This window comes from Tamandua tetradactyla, chromosome 7, assembly GCF_023851605.1.
Source record: "Tamandua tetradactyla isolate mTamTet1 chromosome 7, mTamTet1.pri, whole genome shotgun sequence".
NCBI lineage: Eukaryota > Metazoa > Chordata > Mammalia > Pilosa > Myrmecophagidae > Tamandua > Tamandua tetradactyla.
In genome coordinates, this window is record NC_135333.1 from 68,128,266 (window position 1) to 68,148,462 (window position 20,197).

Consider the following 20,197-nt stretch of genomic DNA (forward strand, 5'->3'; position numbering starts at 1 on the left):
CTGTCCATGGAGAACTGGGTGGTCACGGAGGGTGGGGTAGCCACTTGGGGCCTTGGGATCCACCAACTACACAAAATGGCTGAGAATATAGGAAGGAAGATTAAAAAATTGACGTGAAACAGGAGCCGTCATCCATGGAAGACTGTTCTGACGCTTGGGAGGCCACCCTCAGAAGCCCGAGATGGCTGCAGAGACCACTATACCCTAACTTGTCAACCACAAGACCAACAAACTTCCCTTGAAAGGTGAAGACCAGAGAAGAGTGGCACTTGGTGGAGGGAGTGAGAGGGAGAGGTTTTTTTTACAGCTAGATTGAAAAACAGCCTGACTTATTATCTGATCTATAAAGCAGACCGGAATATAACAGCACAGAGCATTATCATCCTCATTTCTGCTCTGCCTCAATCAGCTACAGCCTGCTTTCCTGCCTACTCTGCTCTCACAGTCTGAGAGGCGAAAGAAATATATTCTTCAGGCCCATGAGATAGTATTTCTTTCCAGTCTGAAAAAAAGTTGCCCAGCTAGATCCAAACCTGAAATACTGAAATGTGTGCAAGTAACAGAGCGCAGGGCCCATGCTTCTCGGTTTTGCCACCGCTCTTGGATCCAGCCTCAGTTCCCTTTCACCCTGGATTCCTTACCAACTTACAGGGCAGAGCAGTGGGTGTGGGCCAGGTGGGCACAGGATCCTTCCAGATGACTTCTGCAGATCAAGTTCTTGATCTTTCTACTCCCAGTCAACAGTGAGGAAGGATCTGGCTTTGGGTGAATGTGATTCTCAGTCTGATATCAATATTGGGCTGAACCATAAATCAATACAGAGGGCAGTCCAGACTGGAGATAACGATGCATTCAGGACCTTTACCCTCTGCCCTTCCGAAAACATTTCTAATTCAGGTGCATCTCTTCCATGAAGGCTTTCCTTATTCTGCTAATAGCAAACTCTCTCCTTTCATGCATGGTCCCATTTTGTTCTGTTCCTACTTATAGCTCTCATAGCCTTCACTCTTGTCCTGCCTTGTGCATATCTGCCTTCTACATAACTGCTCAATCCTTAAGGGCACAAACTCTGCTTTATTCATTTTTGCACCTCTCCACATTGCCAAACGCAGAGACTCGCTCATTGTAGGCATCAGTAAAGGTTTATTGTATTGAATAAATATTGCACTGAATCGTCTTTATAAATCCCAAGGAAGGATCAAGGAGAAGGCAGTAGGGCTCAGGAAATAATTAATCATGCATTGATCAACATTTCTCTCTCTCCCTTCCTCCCCCAAACCAGCTGTGGCCCGTCCTCCCTAAGCCTGGCCTGCTGAGAAGGCTCCGAGGAGAGAATTTGGCCTCCTCTGTCTCCCTCCTGGAGGGACTTGAGGGGTCACATTTCAGGAAGATAGAAGTGGGACCCAGAGACAGGGAGAGATGGATCAAATCACACAGCTTGCTGGGGCATTCCTGGGGAACACTGACAAGGACAATGACCTCTGCCCTGGGCAGGAAGAGGGAAAGAAGATTCCCGTGATGCTAGGCTGCTGGATGGGCTCTCTTCTGGTGGGACCTGAGAGGGCTGGGGTTCTAAGATGATAGAGATGGGAGTAAGCTGGGGGCCTAGTGTGCACTGTCCTCCAGGAAAAGGAGCACAGACTAAGGCCCAAAGGTTCCTGAGACGGTACCCCAGAGACACCACTCTCGGACCATTGTGGAAGCTGCTCCGTATCTCAAGGCTTCAAGTGGGAGATTTCTAAGAGAATTCCAGAGCTGCCACACAGATGACTTCAGGTACAGGAAGCTTCCCTCTTAAAGAGGTAACCTCTTCACAGTATAACCTTCATTTGGTATAGTAAATGTTGCCTGTGGGTTATCCCCTTGATGCAATCCCCAAAGTCAATGGGTTGCAATCCTGGGGCCTAGGAAATTTATAGACTCTTCTCTTCCTCATGCCGTCACAGGCAGGCAATAGCTGATGCTTAGAAAATACAAAAAAAAAAAAAAAAAAAAAAACACAGTTTTGTACAACAGCTTCAGTAACGTAGTCAGGAGCTAAATCAAACTCAGATGATGTCTACGGCCTATTGTTTCATCTCATCCACATCAAAACCTTCAAACTAAGGAAATTGGCCTGCCAGCAGACATTAGTTTAAGAGAAAAGACAGGTCCTGGCCCTGACTAATACTGGGTCAGACCTGCACAAACTCAAAAATAAAGGCTGTTTCGTTTCCCTCCTGGGATCTTGGGCGTTAGACCATCGCGCAGTGGACAGAGATCCACCCACTTGCTGTGAGGACCCCACCCCCACCCCCATGGCTCCCAAAGAGGAGTCAGGAGTTAGAAGGGCCACTTCCTCAGCACAGACATCATTTCCCGTTTTCTTTCATGTCAATCCAGGGCCCAAGAGCTGCCGGCCAGAAGTTCCCAGAGGGAACTTAGTGGGTCCTTCCCAAGGACCTTTCCAGACAACACTTACACACACACACACACTTGCACACACATCCTCCACTTCGCCTGCAGGGTCCAAGGTTTGCAGTGCAAAGGCAGGACCCGGGATGGGGAGCCCCTTCCCGTTGGGAGCGGTCATCAGCAGTCCCACAGCGCAGCCTGCTGGACGGAAGGGATGATGCAGCTGGGGGCAGGCAGGAGTGAGGGCCGGCGGGAAGGGCGTCTTGCCTCTCCCTCTGTCTGCCTTCAACATCTGCCAAAGGATCCTCAAAACCCGAGACCTAAGTTTAGGCTGGAGGGCCTGCAGAAGGCGAAAGACGCTGGTCCTGGGACTTTCCAGATGCAAACAGATCTCCCACCCGCACTGAGTCTTCAGCTGCTCAGTAGAAAGGGTTTTAGAATGTTCCAAGTGAGTGGAGGAGGGATGGCCTAGGAGGACAGAAACTCAGTGCTAAGAAGGAGGAGTTGAGCACCCAAGGAAATGCGTAGGAAATCCCCCAGCCAGGCCTTCGTGGGAATTATCAGCTTCAACTCGTGCAAGACTTCCCTACTTCTGTCCATCCTTGAACACAGACCAGGCAGATGCAACCTCCACTTGAGGCATGGGGAGCGTGGAATTTGCATTCAAAATTGGCCGTGGGACAAACTATTACAGTGGAGTGAGGGCCATGACGGCTCAGGGATGGGGCCACTGTGGCAGTGCCCAAAGGAAAGAAGCTCTCTGCAGGCAGCACGAGTCCCAACAGGTGGTGGCAGTAAAGATGGAGAAGTGGTAGAAGAGTGGTGCCAAAGAGGACCTAGAGTCAGCTGGGAAAGCCGGGTGTTAGAGAGAGGCAGTCAGGACCCAGAGGTCCCAAGTTTGTGTGATAAGGAGCCTTTGGCAGAATCAGAGAAATCATCAAGAGGGGAGCCATTTGGGAAGGGAGTGGAAAATTAGTTGAGGGTGGGGCCTGCTGAGTGTCTCTTGAGTGCTGCTGTCCTCTCCCCAAACCCTCCACCCCACATTTCTCCTCCTGAGTCTTCTGGGTACCTTCTCTTCACTTCCCTGCCTGTGTGCTAGAGGCCCTGTGCCACCCCTCTTTCTTTCCATTCTTCCACTCTCCTACTGCAGTGACTTCTCTTTCCAGCAGCGCCTGGAGGTCAGAAGATTCCTTATGCTAAGGCACAAACAAAAATCCAACAGCAATCCAGCTCCTCACCCCCAACACACACTACCCGATATTCCATCCCCACCCACCTGCCCTTCCCCTCCAGCTGGTCCAAGAGACACCTGAAACACCAGCCTTCACCCCCCTCCCAGCCAGCCATGCCCCGGGGCCATGGGACACACTGTGGACAGCCTCCAGCTCGCTCCAGCACACCGTGCCCTGTCTAGACACAGCTGAGCTCTCTGGCCTCAGGAAGCGCCAAGCCCCAGAGCAGGACTCTGCTCTAAAGGCAATTCTTTCCCTGCAGGTGAGGCTGCTTTGGTGGCCAAAACAGAGTGCACACTGGGGCCATTTCCCACTTAGCTGGCGGCGAGTCCCCTGAAAACTTTGGGGAAGAGACAGGGCTCTCGGGTAGGGAAAATATTTTTATTTTTTCATCATACTTTTACAAATGAATGGGCAGTTGAAGAAAACAGGCGACAGAGTGGGTGGTCTCTTGAGATCCAGGGAGAAAGATCAAAGCCCACCAAGAATGTAGGAAGCAGCTTCAGTGTGGCCCAGAGAACAGTCTAGGTGGCATATGCCACACAAGAGGTAGCTGGGTAATGGGGCCTGGACCCTCAGTCACAGGCACCCACTCCCCTGTTCCCCAACCTCCTGCACTTCGATGGAGAGCCTTCAGCTGGAGCAAACACCTGCTGTCAGGAGCCATCCAACCAAACCCCGTGTTCCCTGTGAGGGACCATCACATCTCTGTGTAGGAGGTGAACCTCCCCAAACCCTGGCCCCCATGCTGCTTGTTTTTGCAAGAAGAAGCTGGAATTCCTCCCTCTGGACTCAATCCTTCTGGCTGCCCCTCTCCCAATCCCAGCCCAGAGCAATCAACCAGGAACATTCTCTGTTTCTACTGGCTGATTAGTTCATTAGAAGAGCCACTAGTGATCCTGTGGCAGCAAGTCATTTGTGCTAATCAGGGCAGGGGACATCCCCCGTGAGTCCAAATCCCCCCCTTTTCCACATGCTGTACCCTACTATCTCACAGATCCCTAATTTGACATTCTGGTTTAGGAAGATCGAAGTGGAAATGGGAGGCCATGGACTAGAACCCAGGCCTCCAGATTCTCAGCCCCGGCTTTTCCCACTGCTCAGGGCAGCCTCCAAAAATTCCACTGAGAAGGCAGTAGAGTTCTAGGGAGCTTCTTGAGATTTCTTGCTTTTTTTAACCCATAGTCAGACCTACTACATTCCAGTACAATCTTCTGAAGGACATTTCACTAATATTCTATAGAAGCTGGGGAAATTTCCAAGCCTGAAGACACGTGGACATCATTTCAGGGATAGCATTGAGGGAAAAAATACCAGTGGCCATTCCTTCTAATTCTGAAAAGCCATTAAAAGCCCACATCCCCTCTTGGGTCAGCCAACTTATTCCCCCTATAGTTTGCCAGGTCTTCCCTTCCCTTTCCTTGCCCAATGCTGGGGCCACCTTTGGCGTAGCCCAAGAGCTTACTTGCCCCAGGCCATTCTCTAAGACAACCAAACAAGTTGAAAGAGAGATATACCACTCATCTCTCCCAAAGAGCAGCCAGGGAAAGAGAAATCACAGAGCTGAAGACCTCCAGACGGAAGCCATAGGATACCACATAGTCTGCTGCCTCCTCTGTCCCCCAGCTGCTTCCCCACCCATAAGACATGGAGAAGAGAAAAGCAGACTCCTCCACTTAGCTATCAGGCAGCCAGGGTAAGGGGATTAACAACAGCTCTTTCAGGATGGGCATCTCTAGGCTCCTCCCAAGAGCCCCCTCCCATATCTTACCTGATGAGGTCAATAGGTTGAAACTTGTAAAACACTCCATAGCGTGCCCATTCTTGGTACAGCAGCTGGGCAAGAAAAGAGAAACAGGTTAGAGATGGAAAGGACAACTCTCACCTTATTTTTTTCATTCTATCAAGTCAAAATTTTATTCCCAAAGCACAGCTTCTAGAAAAATTCTCATGAGACACCTATAAGAAGATGCCCAAATGCAGTAGGCTACAGAAACGGGCCTCTCCTTCCTCAAATAATAGAGGTGGACTTCTTCACACTCCAGAGCAGTTCTATACCTAATAAGCAAAATGAGGCGTGTCATTCATTTATTTGCTGATATAACAAGCATTTTTCTCGTATCTACTATGTGCCAGACAGTGTTCAGGGAACAAAAAGTTGCTGCTGTCATGGAGCTTATACTCTGGTATAAGGAGACAAACATTAAACACTATTTGTCTTCTTAACATAGAAGATTTAGAAATGCCACATAGAAAAATGAATCAAGGTAAGAGGGTAGAATGTGAAGGAGGGGGCAGGGGAGCTGTCTTAGCTAGGATGGTCAGGAGAGGCTACTTGAGGAGGTGACATTTGAGCTGAAACCTGAAGAAAGCGAGGGAGTGAGCCCTGAGAGGAGGAGAGATTCCGTCACAGGCAGAAGAACACTCTTCAGGGCATAGGCCCTGAGGCAGGTACAAGGAGTGTGTCTTAGGAAGAGCAGGGAAGTGCTGTCATTGGGGAAGACACCACGGGGAGGCCAAAGGGGGACCATTTCAGGAATTACTGGGAGCGCCAGATTGTTCAAGGGCTTGTAGGCCATGTTAAGAACTTTGGACTTCATTCTGAAGGGAGCCAATGGAAGGTTTGCAGAAGAGGGGGAGAACAATCCGCCAGAGATTGTTGAAGGCTCATGCTGGCTACTGTGAGGAGAACAGGCAGAGAGTGAGGTAACAACAGGGGGTCCAGTGCAATGGTCTAGGCAAAAGGTAATGGTGGCTTGAACCTCAATAGTGGTGGGAAAAGCAGTGAGAAGTGGTTGAATTTGCTTATAGCTGAAAGGTAAAGACAGCAGAATTTACCATTGTGGGGTGAAAAAAATGAGAACTCAGTCTGAGCAGTCGAGTGGAAGGTGATTCCATTTACTGAAACAGTGAAAACTTGGGAAAGAACAGGTTAGGAGGGGTGGAACCAAGAGTTCGGTTTTGGACATGTTTATTTGAGATGCCCATTAGGAATCTGTGTGGAGATGCTGAGTAAGAAGCTGGATATAAAAGTCTGGCATCCAAAAGAGAATCCATTCTGAAGGAATAAACTGGGACATTATCAGAAAAGAAATTACTTTTGTTTTTCTTTCCTTTCTTTTTATTGTGAAAAATAACATATATACAAAAAAGCAATAAATTTCAAGGCACATCACAACAATTAGTTATAGAACAGATTTCAGAGTTTGGTATGGATTGCAATGCCATGATTTTAGGTTTTTCCTTCTAGCTGCTCTAAGACACTGGAGGCTAAAATAAATATCAATATAATGATTCAGCAGTCATACTTATTTGTTAGATCCTGAGTTCTCTATTATAACTCCTCCTTCTCCTTTGATCCTTCTCCTAATCTTTAGAGGTATTTTGGCTATGTCCATTCTAATTTTTTCACGTGGAAAGGGCTTTCAATAATATGAGAGGGGGATGGAACTAGTTGATGTTCTGGAGAGACTGGCTCCTCTGGGTTTCAGGACTTATCTGGCCTAGGAACCCATCTGGAAGTTGTAGGTTTCTGGAAAGTATCCATAGTGCATGGAATCTTTGTAGAAGCTGAGATAAAGTCCTAGGTGTTCTTTAAGGATGGCAGGAATGGTTTTGGCTGGAGTTCAGCAAACCATGGTAAGTAGCAATACCTAGCTGAAGCTTGCACAAGAGTAGCCTCCAGAGTAGCCTCTGGACTCTGTTTGAACTCTCAGCCACTGATACCTTATTTGTTACAATTCTTTTCTTCCTTTTGGTCATGAAGGCATTGTTGATTCCATAATGCCAGGGCCAAGCTCATCCTTGGAGTCATATCCCATGTTGCCAGGGAGACTTTCACTCCTGGAAAGATGACTTTTTAAAATCAATGAACTATGGATGCAATTGCTAAGGAGGAAAGAGTAAATAGTGTAGAGTTCAGAAGACTGGACCCTGAGGTGCTCCAATGTTTAGAGATCAGAGAGATGAAAAACCAAGAAAGGAGACAGAAGGAGCAGGCAATGGTAGAGAGGAGATCCAGAAGGGCACAGAGTTCTGGAAGGCCAGGGAATAAAATGACTAAGTGTGTCCAATGTTGCTGACAAAGCAGGCCACATGAGACTGGAAAACTGATCACTGAATTCCAAGAGTTGAAGATGGTCTTGACAAGAAAGGGTTCAGTGAAGGATTGGGGTGGGACAAACACCTGAGTGGAACATATTTAAATGGATAACAGAGGAAATGCATCAAACACACAAGGTGATGTCATCTTGTGATGTTTTCACGGTAACCTTGATAAAAGTTACTCATGGACAAAACCACGTCCAATCCCAGGGGTAAACCACACCTCTCAATATTTTAGTTTCAAACACCTGGCCAGCAAGCTCTCTAGGTCATCCACCAGTAAATAAATGTAATAATGGACCATCAGCTAGCTACTATCTAGATATTCCTGCCAAATAGATGTCAACACAATTAAATTACATGTCTATAAATGGTAGATTATGATATGGTTACTACCATGTTATGTTCTTTAGTCTCCTTATACATACATCTCTTCCCACGCTACAGAATTCACAAGGAATTCTATCAATGAGAACCTACCCTAATCAGATATTCTTGACATCCAGTTGAACATAAGCCCTAGGAAAGCAAACCTTTTCACCCAAGAATCTTTAAAGCCATGATATTAAAACTGAAATAAGAACTGGCATTCCTACTTAATGAGGGAAGGCAGATTTGTTGTTGTGTCTCCCAACAACTGGAAAATAAAACCGGAAACCACACAGACTCTGAGGGCACAAACTGCACCCACAGTTACAGCCATTTGCAAAGGAAGAAACCCAGACACAAAAATGGTTCCACAGGGCATATGGACAGAGGAGAGTTTAATTCATTCACTTTGCCACTGCAGGCTCCAGGGAGGTGGCTCCTAAACTAATCTCTTTTAGCTATTGAATCTCTTCCTGTCCCTCATCTTGGGTACTTCTTCTGCCCTGGGTTTTCATTCCCTCTCCTGAGTATAAGTCCCAGGCTCACCAGCACCTGGTTGTCCCAGTGACATCATTTGTGGCCCAAAGGGAGGCCAGCCTGCGTCAAGAGATATATCCAGGGTCTCCCTTGAGGGCTGAGGGACGTCACTGCCTGTCACATAGGCTCTGACTTCCCCAGAGTGAGTTCCTCTCCAAGTCACATGTCCACATGAAACCTAGGAATACCTCTCTGCCACTGCCCCAGAGGGAAAAACTGAAAATGCTCCAAGGAGCCAGGATGGCCCAGTCAGCTCAGACCCATACAGATGGCCAAGCTCATGAGTCTTGTCCCTGGTTGGATCCCAGACCCTGCTGTGAGAAACTTCCAGAAAATCCCTTTCTCAGGGTGGTACCCTCTAAGCACAAAGAAAACACCCTTGGTCCCTTCACAGTTTGTGGTGATAGATGAATGTGATCCGAGAACATCATTTGCATTATGTGCTGTTTGTGCTGAAGGCTACACGTCCACATAGAAGGATTTGGATCATTAGGTGGTCCCTGAAAAAGGGAGCTGGAGCTTCAGGGTCCAAAATTTTGGTTACCCAGGCCAGCTCATGTGTCCTTCCATCGGTTGCCTCCTGGGAGGCTAGGAGGGAGGTAGAGGGTGCAGCAGACCGTGTCCTATCTCTGTGAATACTTAACACATAGTTAAAGACCAGTGGGAATGTGCTAAACTCCAGGTTCCAAGGTCCCAAGGAAGGACGCTCTGGAGTCTCTGCTCCTTGAGAAACGGCACGGTGTGAGGAAAGGGCATGGGAATCCCATGGGAACATATCAGGCCTTTTAATCACACAGGATCTAGGACCAACCAATGCAGCTCTTACCAAACCCACCATCTCCCTTAGAGCTATGCCCTGTTTTCTCTTCATCCACTGACCAAACCTGCAAATAGATCAGGGAAGGTCTGTGCTCCTTCTTAATGGACAGGGTCTTATTTTGGGGGCCACATAATTTAATTCCAGGCATGTGTGTCTAGCTCTAAATCTTTATGGCAGGAAGCAATAATCCACAGGGACTACCCTGCTAGGTGGACTTGGAGTGTACAAATGGGGCTCCCCAGAAATTATGTTCAATGTGGGTTAGCAAGTGAAGTCTTTAAGGATACTCCAAAGGAATCAATGTGTTAAAACTCTTTGCACTGACCAATGTCAGAAAACAGCAAGGAGTTTGTGGTTCCCGACAATTCAGAGAGCAGCTGGATCTCAAGCAGGCGAAACAAGACAGCTGTTGTCAACTCAGAGGCATTCCTAGGAGGGGGCATGGCTCTGGATTAGAGAGGCTTGGATTCTACTCCCAGAAACAAGCACAGACCTGTTTTAACTCTCTAGGTCTCAACTTCTCCATCAGTAAAATGGGAGTTGTACAGGATGGGAAAAATTAACCCTCCAAGTGAAACCAAGAAGAAAAGTATCTTTCTTAGCAGAAAGGCAGGCTTTCAAAATGTCAAAACTGACTTTCCTCCCATATTTTAGTGGGTCCCTTTATAATCACCCACTGCAAGCTGGCAAATCCAGGATTAAGAATTTTTAAAATACTCAAGAAAATCACCTTCTAGTGCTATGCTTTGGGTTCTCCTCATGAGTGGGTGGGGAAGCCACAGAGAAGTAGGAGGCAGTGGGACCTCAGAAGATGGTTAAAATTTCTCTGGGATCTTTGAGGAGAAAGGGTTGGTTTAGTAATATAGAACTAGGCAGTTGCAGGAAGCCAGGAGGGACCCATCCACACTGTGGCAGCTTTTTCTTCTGGCTGTTTTGGCTTCTAGGAAGGCAGGAAACCCCTCTTTCCCAGAGGGAAGGAGCCTCTGCTTAATTGCCCTCCAGAAAGGAAGAGAGAGAGAAAGAGACTTTCAGCCCCTAGCCAGGGCTGAGTCACCCAGGTTTTACAACTGCACTAGGCAAGCTGGAGTGGAAGGAGATTGCCATAGTTGGGAGCCATCAGAGGCCTGGGATCCACTGAGACAAACCTGGGCATCGGGGAGACAAAGGGAACAGCCACAAATTGCAGAAAAGAGTGAAGGAGAACATCCAGGTGGTGGCAGGATGGGCGCCTTGGGACAGACTTGCAGAACACCCCAGAGCGACCACTCCAAACTACCACTCAGCGACCCCTCCAAGTCCTCCACCTCCAAATGCAGGAAGTTCTCCCTGGCATCTAAATAGATGCCAGCCATCTTCAGGAACACTAGACCATTCTAATGAAATACAAACTAATATGCTGCACCTATTTAGGGGTTTCTGCTCTTTCTTCATTAGGTTAGGCACTGCCCATATACCCCTGCAGCTACAGAAGTGAATCGAGCACTCTAGCAAGAATTCTTATGGCTGTGCAGAAAAGGCTGGGTCACCATGGCCATAGGGCACTGGTTGGGATTTGGACTGATTCTAGTCCTGGCTCTTCTATGGATACAGGAACCAGCGTTGCCTCCTTGCTGTTCATCTGTTTCCTAATCAAGATGACAGAGAAAAGCTTCCACTTCTCCCTCATGGCTTCTCTCATCCCCCATCACTGCAAAACTTGTTTCCCTAACCATGACCCTGGCAGAGGAAAATAAGGACACCAGAACTGGCCTGCAAACCCAAGAAAAAGCCACGAGAAAGGAGGCCACCTGTTCCCCTTCAACAAGCATTCTCCTGATACCAACTTTGGGAATGATCGCTAAAATGCATCTCTACCTTGGCTGATCTCCTCCTGTGTCCCAGCTTCTACCCATTCCATCAGCTGGGGTATGCTCAGGGCATAATTATATTGGCCTATGCAAAACATTTTTTGGAAAATTCCAGACATTTCCAGAAAATATTTTGTTCACTATTCTTGTGTTTCGTAATAATATATCAATCCAAAAACAAACACACATATATTCTTGGATTGTCTGACTTGCTTCTCTCCATTAATGTAGACAAGAGAAGGTTGACTGATTTCTCCCACGAATTAGCGCATGGTTCCTTCTCTTTCTCCGGCTGGGTCACCACCACCCAGTAGGGGGTTTCCTAGGCAGGGGCTGGTGATTACCATTTAAAGGGGAGGGATGTGAAATTAGAGAGTGGGAGGACAGAAAATGTTTGGGGTGAGAAAGGTGAGCTGTGGGGAGAAATGCTTCCTCCTTTGCCTTTAAATCTGATCCGGGACTTTTCAGGAAATTAAACACCGAGACTATTAGCATCAGATAGAAAACAGATGAGGTTAAGACATCGCAATACTACAGCAGATTCCCTGGACAGGCAGTAAGGGGACATGTGTAAGCAATCACAGCAGTATTTCTGGAAAAGACCTTTTATGTTTTTAATACTTAACACTTCATAACAGGGACTAATAGGCAGGATAAAAAGAAGGCTGCTCAAAAGGCAACTTGGGGGATGAATGATTTTCCAGACAACAGGGCTGGGGGGAGGGGAAACTTCTTGAGCTTCAATTCCTCGTCCCTCCCCCCCTCGCCAACCCTCCTCTGCTCACCAAAGTCACCCAAGGCTGGGGGAAGTTGGGAGGCAGGGAGTTGGCAGCAGGTGGGGAAGTTCCTCCTAAAGAAGCTGGGGTGATCCTTAGGGAGCCCGGCCTTGGGGAGTGAGGGAACACCCCAGTTCCCAGCACACCAACTAGCAGAAGGAGCAGGAGCCAGGGGAAGGGCTGGGCAGAGAGCTGCATTGTCAGGAGCTGCGACTGGCATTGGAGGGACCCTTCTCCCTCTCCTAACTGCCACCCCTAATTCCTACAAACTCAGAATGTGCAGCACAACTGATTTTCCCTCTCCCAGAGATTTCTCATCTATAATCGGGAGTGGCTAAAGACAGGTAACTTAAAGATAACCCAAAAAAAGCCATAATGACATGGCCAATAATTCATGTTTAGGAGGATCACTGGACTTACACAGTCTGAGGGTCTACAAGCCCCACGTCTGCATATCACAGCAGTGCAATCATGGGAAATGTGCTCAATGTTTCTGTGTCTCTGTTTCCTCATCATAAGAGAAAAAATTGGTATTCTCAGTATTTCTCAGTTGGGGTTCTCTGGTCATCTGGGGGTGGGATAATGCTTCTGTGTGGGATGGCTTGCAGGTATTTCAGGACTGCTAGCATCCCTGGCGCCCCAGGCACAAAATGCCAGTAGCACCAATTCCCAAATGCCTCCCATGGGGTGGGAGTGGAAGGACCGCTGAAACAGATAAGAAGGTAAGCAGGCCATTTAGGCCACTTGTAGCTAGAGCCACACCCTTCCACAATCCTCTGTGCCCAAAGCACTCAGGCTCCCTCTACGCCACGCAGCTGCGGGCAGCCTTACCTTTCTATCATTCATGTCATCCCCCGGACTATCATATTCACCCTGTGGAAGAGAAAGGGATGCTGGGTCAAGCCTACAGAATTATCCAAAGCAGATGCCACATGAGAAAGGATTTTCTTTTCCTAGCACCGCTCTTCTATTCCATGTAACAAAGGTTGGAAGCATGGCGTCCGAAGAGGGCTAATGTTCTACTCGAAAATAATGACTATTTTCTTAGTCATCAGCATTTGCAATGTTCATGCAAAGATGCTGTCCCCGCGATGCTCCAGAGGTCAGCCTATGCCTCCTCGTAACATGCCTGGAAATGAGCTAGGCTTCATCTGAAAATCACCCCAGGCTCAGCCTGTGCTCACCCTTGTCCATAACTGGCAGAACGTGGCATGGGATATGCTCAGTCCATGAAGAGAAGATTGTCGCCTGACAAAATCCTATCAGGACCATCAGGGCCCCCCAATTCAGTAACCTCCTGCAGGGTCCCTGTGTGACAGATGCTAAAGACAGGACCAAGTGGACAAATAGAGAAGCCATGGCAGGGGAGTGGGGCACTCACTTAGTGCCAGGGCCAGTTACATTCTTTATGAATCGTCCTTGAGGATATCACTGTATTATATTCTGAGATATTCACAGCAGCATCCCCAGGTAAGGAAAGCATTAATTGTGGTCATTCTGTTCTATTTACTTAAGTCAAACAATTGTAAAAGGAATTTTGAGAGATTTCCCTCAAAGTGTTAATACAGAAAAATGTTCAGACACTTACTGTGTACTCATAGATTATGAAAGGTTGCACATCAGCACAAAATTCTTGCAGTTAAAACATCACTTTCGGTCCCTGGAGTGACAGGTCAGGTTGTATTTCTCCTGGGCCTAGAGCCTCCCCTCTGCAGACCCCACCCACCTTCTCCATGTCTCCTTCCTTTAACCTCCACGCGCCATGTATGCTTTTCACACTTTCACCCAAAACAGATGCAGGGCGTTTAGGGAAAGCTCAAAGACTAGTTCGTTGTGCCAGGAGGGGAAATAATTGGAGAGACAGAATTCAAGATGAGTGGCAAAAATCAAAGTGGGGATGATCATCGGCGGTGAGCAGTGCCAGGTTGGCCGAGGTATTTCAGTGTTCCCACTTCCCACCGCCTCGCCCTGCATAGGTGCATCTTCTGTGCCGCCCACAGTTTTCACCTTGTTGAAGAATGCAGGGAGCACACAGGTAAAACAGGTACTTACGTCATGAAGAGGGTAGGCAGCCTCGTAGATATTGTTTGCTATCAGAGAGTTAATACCTACAGAAGAGAGAAAGATGAAAACTGTAACTCCAGAGTAGGGGGCTCTCGACTTACCCCCATCTTTTCATACACAGTAAACTTTTGCCCACTTTCCAGTTGAGAACCCCTGTATTTTCCTCTATATCCTTCCATCCTGGAAGTTTGGGTCAAGCTTTAGTTCTTACTATAAAAGATATATATGTATTTTTTAATTTCCCAAATGCAAAGCTCTATTTCAACATCAGAAGTTATGCTCTCAAACTTCCTGCTCTTCCTGTTCTCAAAGATTCAGATTGTTCTCCAATAACCCTCCTCCCCCACCACCAGTTGAGAGTCTCTGTGTTCCGTAACCGTTTAGGAAGACTGAGATTGATAATTATAATCAATAAAACTATGAGTCCGAGTATCCCATGGCTCCTTATCAGACTCATTTCTGCATCTTCCTGATCCTTCACCAGGCTGGGCTTATTAAATGTCTGTGGCTGACTTACCGGCCTAGATTATAAGACCCCCCCAAAGAAGGGACAGTGGAGTGGAAGGTCCCAAAATGTGGTCTGAGGAAATTCTGGGAGTCTCTTAGACCCTTTTGGGAGATGAGGTCTCCCTTTTTGTGAGGTCAAAACTATTTTTATAATAGTTCTAAGAAACTATTTGCATTTGTACTCTCATGAGCGTACAGTGGAGTTTTCCAGAAGCTACATGACATGTGATGATGTCATCTCCTGATGGCTAAAGGAATGTGTGCTTGTGAATCCTTGTGCTTTGAAATGCTCAGTTTTAACTTCTAATACAGTAAACATCAATAGCTATAATCCACCTAAAAAAAAAAAAAAGTGATTTGCAAGAGGGTAAAGGGATCCTGAGGCCAAAAAGTTTGAAAGCCATGCAGTAAAGGATTCATTTTCTAATCCTGACATATCTCACACCATTGCACAAGGCAGATCCTACTAAATATATATGAAATGAACAAATGGCCCTGTCCCTATAGTTCCAATATGCCCAGCTTAAAGTCACTGTTATTTACTCATTTCATTCACGGTTTTATCCAGAGACTACAAAGTGGTCTTTATGTTCTGTCTGCATAGGGATAGTCTGTCCTGGATTGCTGGCTTCCAGATGGGAGGGATTTTAGCTCCACAATCTGTAGTCCTGAGGGTCCTACAAAGGGAGGATCCACATTTAACCAGGGAGAGGGAAGAGGAGGGGGAAGTTTCTGGAGCACAGCGATTTCCCCTGTCTCACACATTCTTTCCAGTTTGACTGTAGACAGTAGTGAGATGAGGGTATAATTGGTTTGGGAGGGAAACAAGGATGATTCCCAAATGCTAAATAATCTGTATGTGCCTGGCTCTGGAAAGACGACAAGTTTGGATAAGACATTTACTCATTAAAATTCATGGTTGTGCACCTCCTGCTCCCACCCAATATCTCACCCACATGCCCAGAGACCGCAGAGGCTCTCAGACAATCCTCTCTCTCCCGTCAGCTCCCTCTTTCCCCAGCCTCGCCTGGCTCACCACAGTTCTGGGATGTAGGATGCCAGAGAGACTGTGCTATGTGCCCCACGGGAGAGGCGAGAGCTGGGGAGGCCGCAAGGGCCTCGAGCGGGAGTGGGCGTTTTCCCAAGAAGTGAAAAGCTGAGTATCTGGGTGCTGCTGCGTCACCAAGGGGCCAGTCCTTTCCTGATTCAAGTTTCCTTTTCAGCATCAGAAACAAAACATCAGAAATAACTGTGGGGGTGAGGGGGTGGGGGGTGGAAAGAGGGTGAAGGGGATGAGGCGGGGGGAAGGGTGCCCAGCAGCACAATGAGCTGCAGATTTGTCTTATTTACAAGACTACAATTTCACTCCGAGCATCATTAATCAGTTCGAGAGCCATAACCACAGCAATGTGAAACTACTCTACAATATTCAAGGGGAGGAGCCCCAAGTCAGGGAGGAGGGGTTGGGGCATGGGGGATGTTGTTCAAAGCTACAGAAGAGCTGTCAGCAAGAATAGAGGCTGAAGCATCGCAGGCAGGTAGGGCCCCGAGAAGCCCACACCCCACCCACTACCCCACCCAATCCCTACACTCACCCCCCATGGCTGCCACAGCAGCTTATATACCCTGAAGAAGACAGCCCTCGCACTGCATGAAAATAGCTAAACAGGTGTTTCACTCACTTACCCTCCTGCTAGTTCTCAGCTTTGCTTGCACAGTGGCCGAGTGTCTGGGAGCATGAGACCAACTACCTGAACTCCTGGGTCCTGCTGCCAGATCATCAGAAAGATCTCAAATCTCAGGGAGTCTAAAGCCAGGCACCCTACCCCCTCGCAAATAAAGCTCCCTCTGCTCCATACGACCTAAAGCTATGGCTCACCTCACTTCTAGGATGTTGGTTACTCATTGTTTTCCATCCCCCCACAGCCTGCAAGGTACCTGAGGTCAGAGAGCACCTCCATTCACTTGGGTCTCCAGTGGCAGACATAAAAGAAGGAGGAAGGAGGAGGGGACATGCAAGTTGAAAAGCCCAAGATTGGAGACTGTTTGGGCCTCTTGGTTCACCCACAGACTTCAGAAACCAAGTTTCTACCCCTCCAAACAAGCATGAAAATCAGTTTGAAAGAAAAAAAGAATAATCAAATGTTTTTTAAAAAAAGCATCCCTGCTTTGAAAATTGAAATTCTGAAATTTTTCCTTTCTTTTCAGCAAAAAAAAAAAAATAGGCTAATTGGTTCCATCACACATGATCCATCTGGCCATAATGGCAACCCTTTCTTCTTGAGGATCACATCTAGATTCTTTCCTCTTCTCCTCTAGACCCAGGGAGAGAAAGACCCGACCTCTTGTCCGATTACTCTTGGAATTGGGAAGGGGGGAGGACAAGGAGAAAGAAGAATGCACTGAGGACTCCTCTATTCTCTCTCTCTCAAAAGAGACACAGGGCCTCAGCTCAAACAAAGCATAATGTTCTGGGAACCCCCTCACTGATCCCCAGAGTCTCCTTACCACTCTCTCCTTTTTATCATCAGGTGCTTCATAGCCATTGCATAGAACTATATTCCCCCTAAAAACAAGACCCCTGCTTCCTGTCTGTCCAGCTGGGGACACACCACACAGCCTATTCCACCAGGCCTAGGAGTGCCATCTCTCCCCTTCCCTGGGGTTCAGAGCCAGGAAGCACGATGGAGGTGGGTCCTGGACACAAAGGAGCAACTGAAGCACAGGAATTTATTATCTGCCTCCCAAAGAGGGTCTCATTAAACCTGCAAGTGCTATTGGAGGGACTATCGTTCCATTTCCTCCGGGCCAAACGCAACAGACTTTTTATCTACCAGGACAGGTATTTAGAGGAATGGTGCTGAACTCCTGAAAACTCATTTGGTTTTGATTCCCCCCAGCACCCCCCCCAAAAGGGGCCCAGTTCACCCGGCATTCTGCTTTCATCCCTGCACTCCAGTCAGACACAAATCTAAACCAGAGCCCCCAGACTGTGCATTTTACAGAGACTATATTTACCCATCACCAAATTGTCTTGACATGTGCTTAATTACTTAAATGCCTTTAATCCCGAGCCTTTTCTTCTAACAAAATATAAACCAGTTCAGTTGGCTGAATGATAAACCAGATGTTTACAATACACAACATGGTCTGGCTTCGGTCGAAGTAATTAAGACATCGTCTCCTGAATGGGAAAAGGAGATGCCCAAAGCATACATTTGTTTAAATGCTCTGACACCAAAATGTCCATGAAAATGTAGCTCCATCAATCTGCAGTTTTTTATCCATGAAAAGGCAAGAATAACTTCCTTATGAAGAGGCAGAAAGGTGTTCGTTTTCCTCTGATATGGTCAAGGAGGCTTGGGTTTCTTTCCACAGTAAAGTACTCTTTAAAGTTATTCAATGATGGGCTAAACTTCTAAGGCCCTGAAGGCTGAACCTTAAGTTATGTGAGGCTGACTAAGGAGGCATCACGCAACTGGTCTAAGTTTGTGATCACTCGCATGCATTCCCCACCATTCAGAACCCAAACTCACAAATCTATTGAATTTCTGAACATTGTATGTTATTGTATCAAATAATTGCTTATTCCCAGCAAAAAAAAACAAAAAGGAAGGGTTCAGTTCTTTCTTCTGAAGTTTACAAAAGAAATCCAAAACGTTTGAAGTTGGACCATCACCAAATGCCAATCTGTTCATACCTTTTCAAGGTCAAATACCCTTGTTTGGCAAACTGGCCAAAGAGCTTAGAACTTCCTAGGCAGAAGTCAAACCACATGAAAGCTGACCTTCTCGGTCTCTGCAGTCTTGGTCATGATCCTTGTTATGGAGCTAGTAAGCCATCAGCAGCCACTGTGGGCCAACAGACTTTAAAGACTCAACTTGACTTCACTCCTAGCTAGTAGCATCCTAAAGTTGCTGGAAATGGGGTTGGAGCTAGAGGATACAAGTTCTACACCCAATTCTGTCAATGTATCAGTGTGGGACCCTGGACAAGTCACTATTGCTCTCTGCGCCCATCTGCAACTGGGGATGATGCTTCTTGACATGCCTACCTTCCCTGGGAGCTATGAAGTTAATGTAAGATCATTTGTGTTGATACTTTGATGCACACAGAATATTAATTGCTTCCTCTTCTGTGTTCTCATAGTACTCTGTATATTTTTCTATTATTGCATCTACCACATTATCTCATAATTTTCTGTTTACATGTCTATCTGCATGGTTAAACTCGTTGCTCCTCAAGGGTAGACACTAGGTCAAATTCATCTTCACATCCTTTGGTTTCTATAATATTGTTTGACACACAGCAGCAGGTGCTCATAAAGGTCTTTTTTTTAATGTCAAGAAGGAAAGACAATTTAACTACTCAACAGCAACAACAAAATCTTTTTTTTTTAACAACAAAATCTTTTGATGTTTGTCTTTGAGACATCACAAAAAACTCAATTACACACAAAAGGAAAAAACTTTAGTGTTAAAGCAAGTGTTTCTACCGTTCCTTCAACAATCTGAAGATCGTCCATCCAAAAAAAGACATTTATATTTATAGGAGTTTCCAGTTTATAAAACAAAATAGTACTCATGTAATCTTTATAAAAGCTATGTAAGAGAGACGTTAGTATGCCCTCTTTACATAAAAGAAAACTGAGCTGCAGAGAAATGAAGTTATTTGCCCATTGACACACATTGCTGGTGAGAACTCACCAGCAACTGATCTGGGACTTGTGATATAGACTGGGCATTTCCTAATTAATTCACTAAATAAAATTGACTGAATAGAATGTGCAAGGCAGATAGCTAAGTGCATCAGGGCTTACTGAAATGATCCAGAAACATCTCAAAGAGTAACTGTCATGGGAGACTAAGCCATGGACATTGATAATCAGCAAGCAAGAGATGTATTTCAATGGGTCCAGGGAGAGGATGTTAAAGGAGAAAAGTGGGACAGTGATGTTTGATCTGGGTATGGGCATGAGTGAAAGCAGGGGAAGGACATACGTGGGACATTCAGGCAAAGGCAAGCATGAGTGAAAATAGAGAGGTCAGTGGTCATGCTAATTTGAAGAGAGTTAGGAGGAAGAGGGGCGTGAATGAGATCAAAGTGGATGAGCTGATTTTGAGGTGATGGTGAACATCTAAGAAGGCCATTTGGAAATGCTGGACTGTAACTGGAGAGAGAGGCAACAATAGAAATAGTTGCAAGTTATCTGTACAGAGATACAAAGACAGAATAAGAAGGAAGCCAAACAAACTTGGAAAAGAAAACATCTAAAATGAAGGAGAAGGAAGAGGATCCAAAGAAAGTGTGAACCGTATGGCAGAAAGAGAACTGAAACCATTGAGTAGAGCATCAGCATCCTGCTGGCTATCAACTGTCAGAAGATGGAGGTTGAGTAAAGCCTGTCCCCTTCATTCCTCATTCCACTGCAAACCTATTTCCATGAAAGATACCTGCAAGATTCCTCAAAACTGTTCTCACAAGGTCACCAAAGATCTCTAAGTGCTACATTCAAATAATATTCTTAGGCTTCATCTCACTTGACTT

At 46.5% G+C, this 20,197-nt stretch overlaps 1 protein-coding gene across 1 annotated transcript in view; it reads right to left on the reverse strand.

Moving 5' to 3' along the window:
• The window catches only part of LOC143690476 (anoctamin-2-like), a 153,456-nt gene that overhangs the window by 49,586 nt on the left and 83,673 nt on the right, over positions 1 to 20,197 (reverse strand). The window contains exons 7-9 of the mRNA XM_077168205.1: positions 14,132 to 14,187; positions 12,911 to 12,952; positions 5,398 to 5,462 (exon numbers count right to left, since the gene is read on the reverse strand). Coding sequence (XP_077024320.1) covers positions 5,398 to 5,462; positions 12,911 to 12,952; positions 14,132 to 14,187 — 163 coding nt within the window. The remainder of the gene's footprint in view (positions 1 to 5,397; positions 5,463 to 12,910; positions 12,953 to 14,131; positions 14,188 to 20,197) is intronic.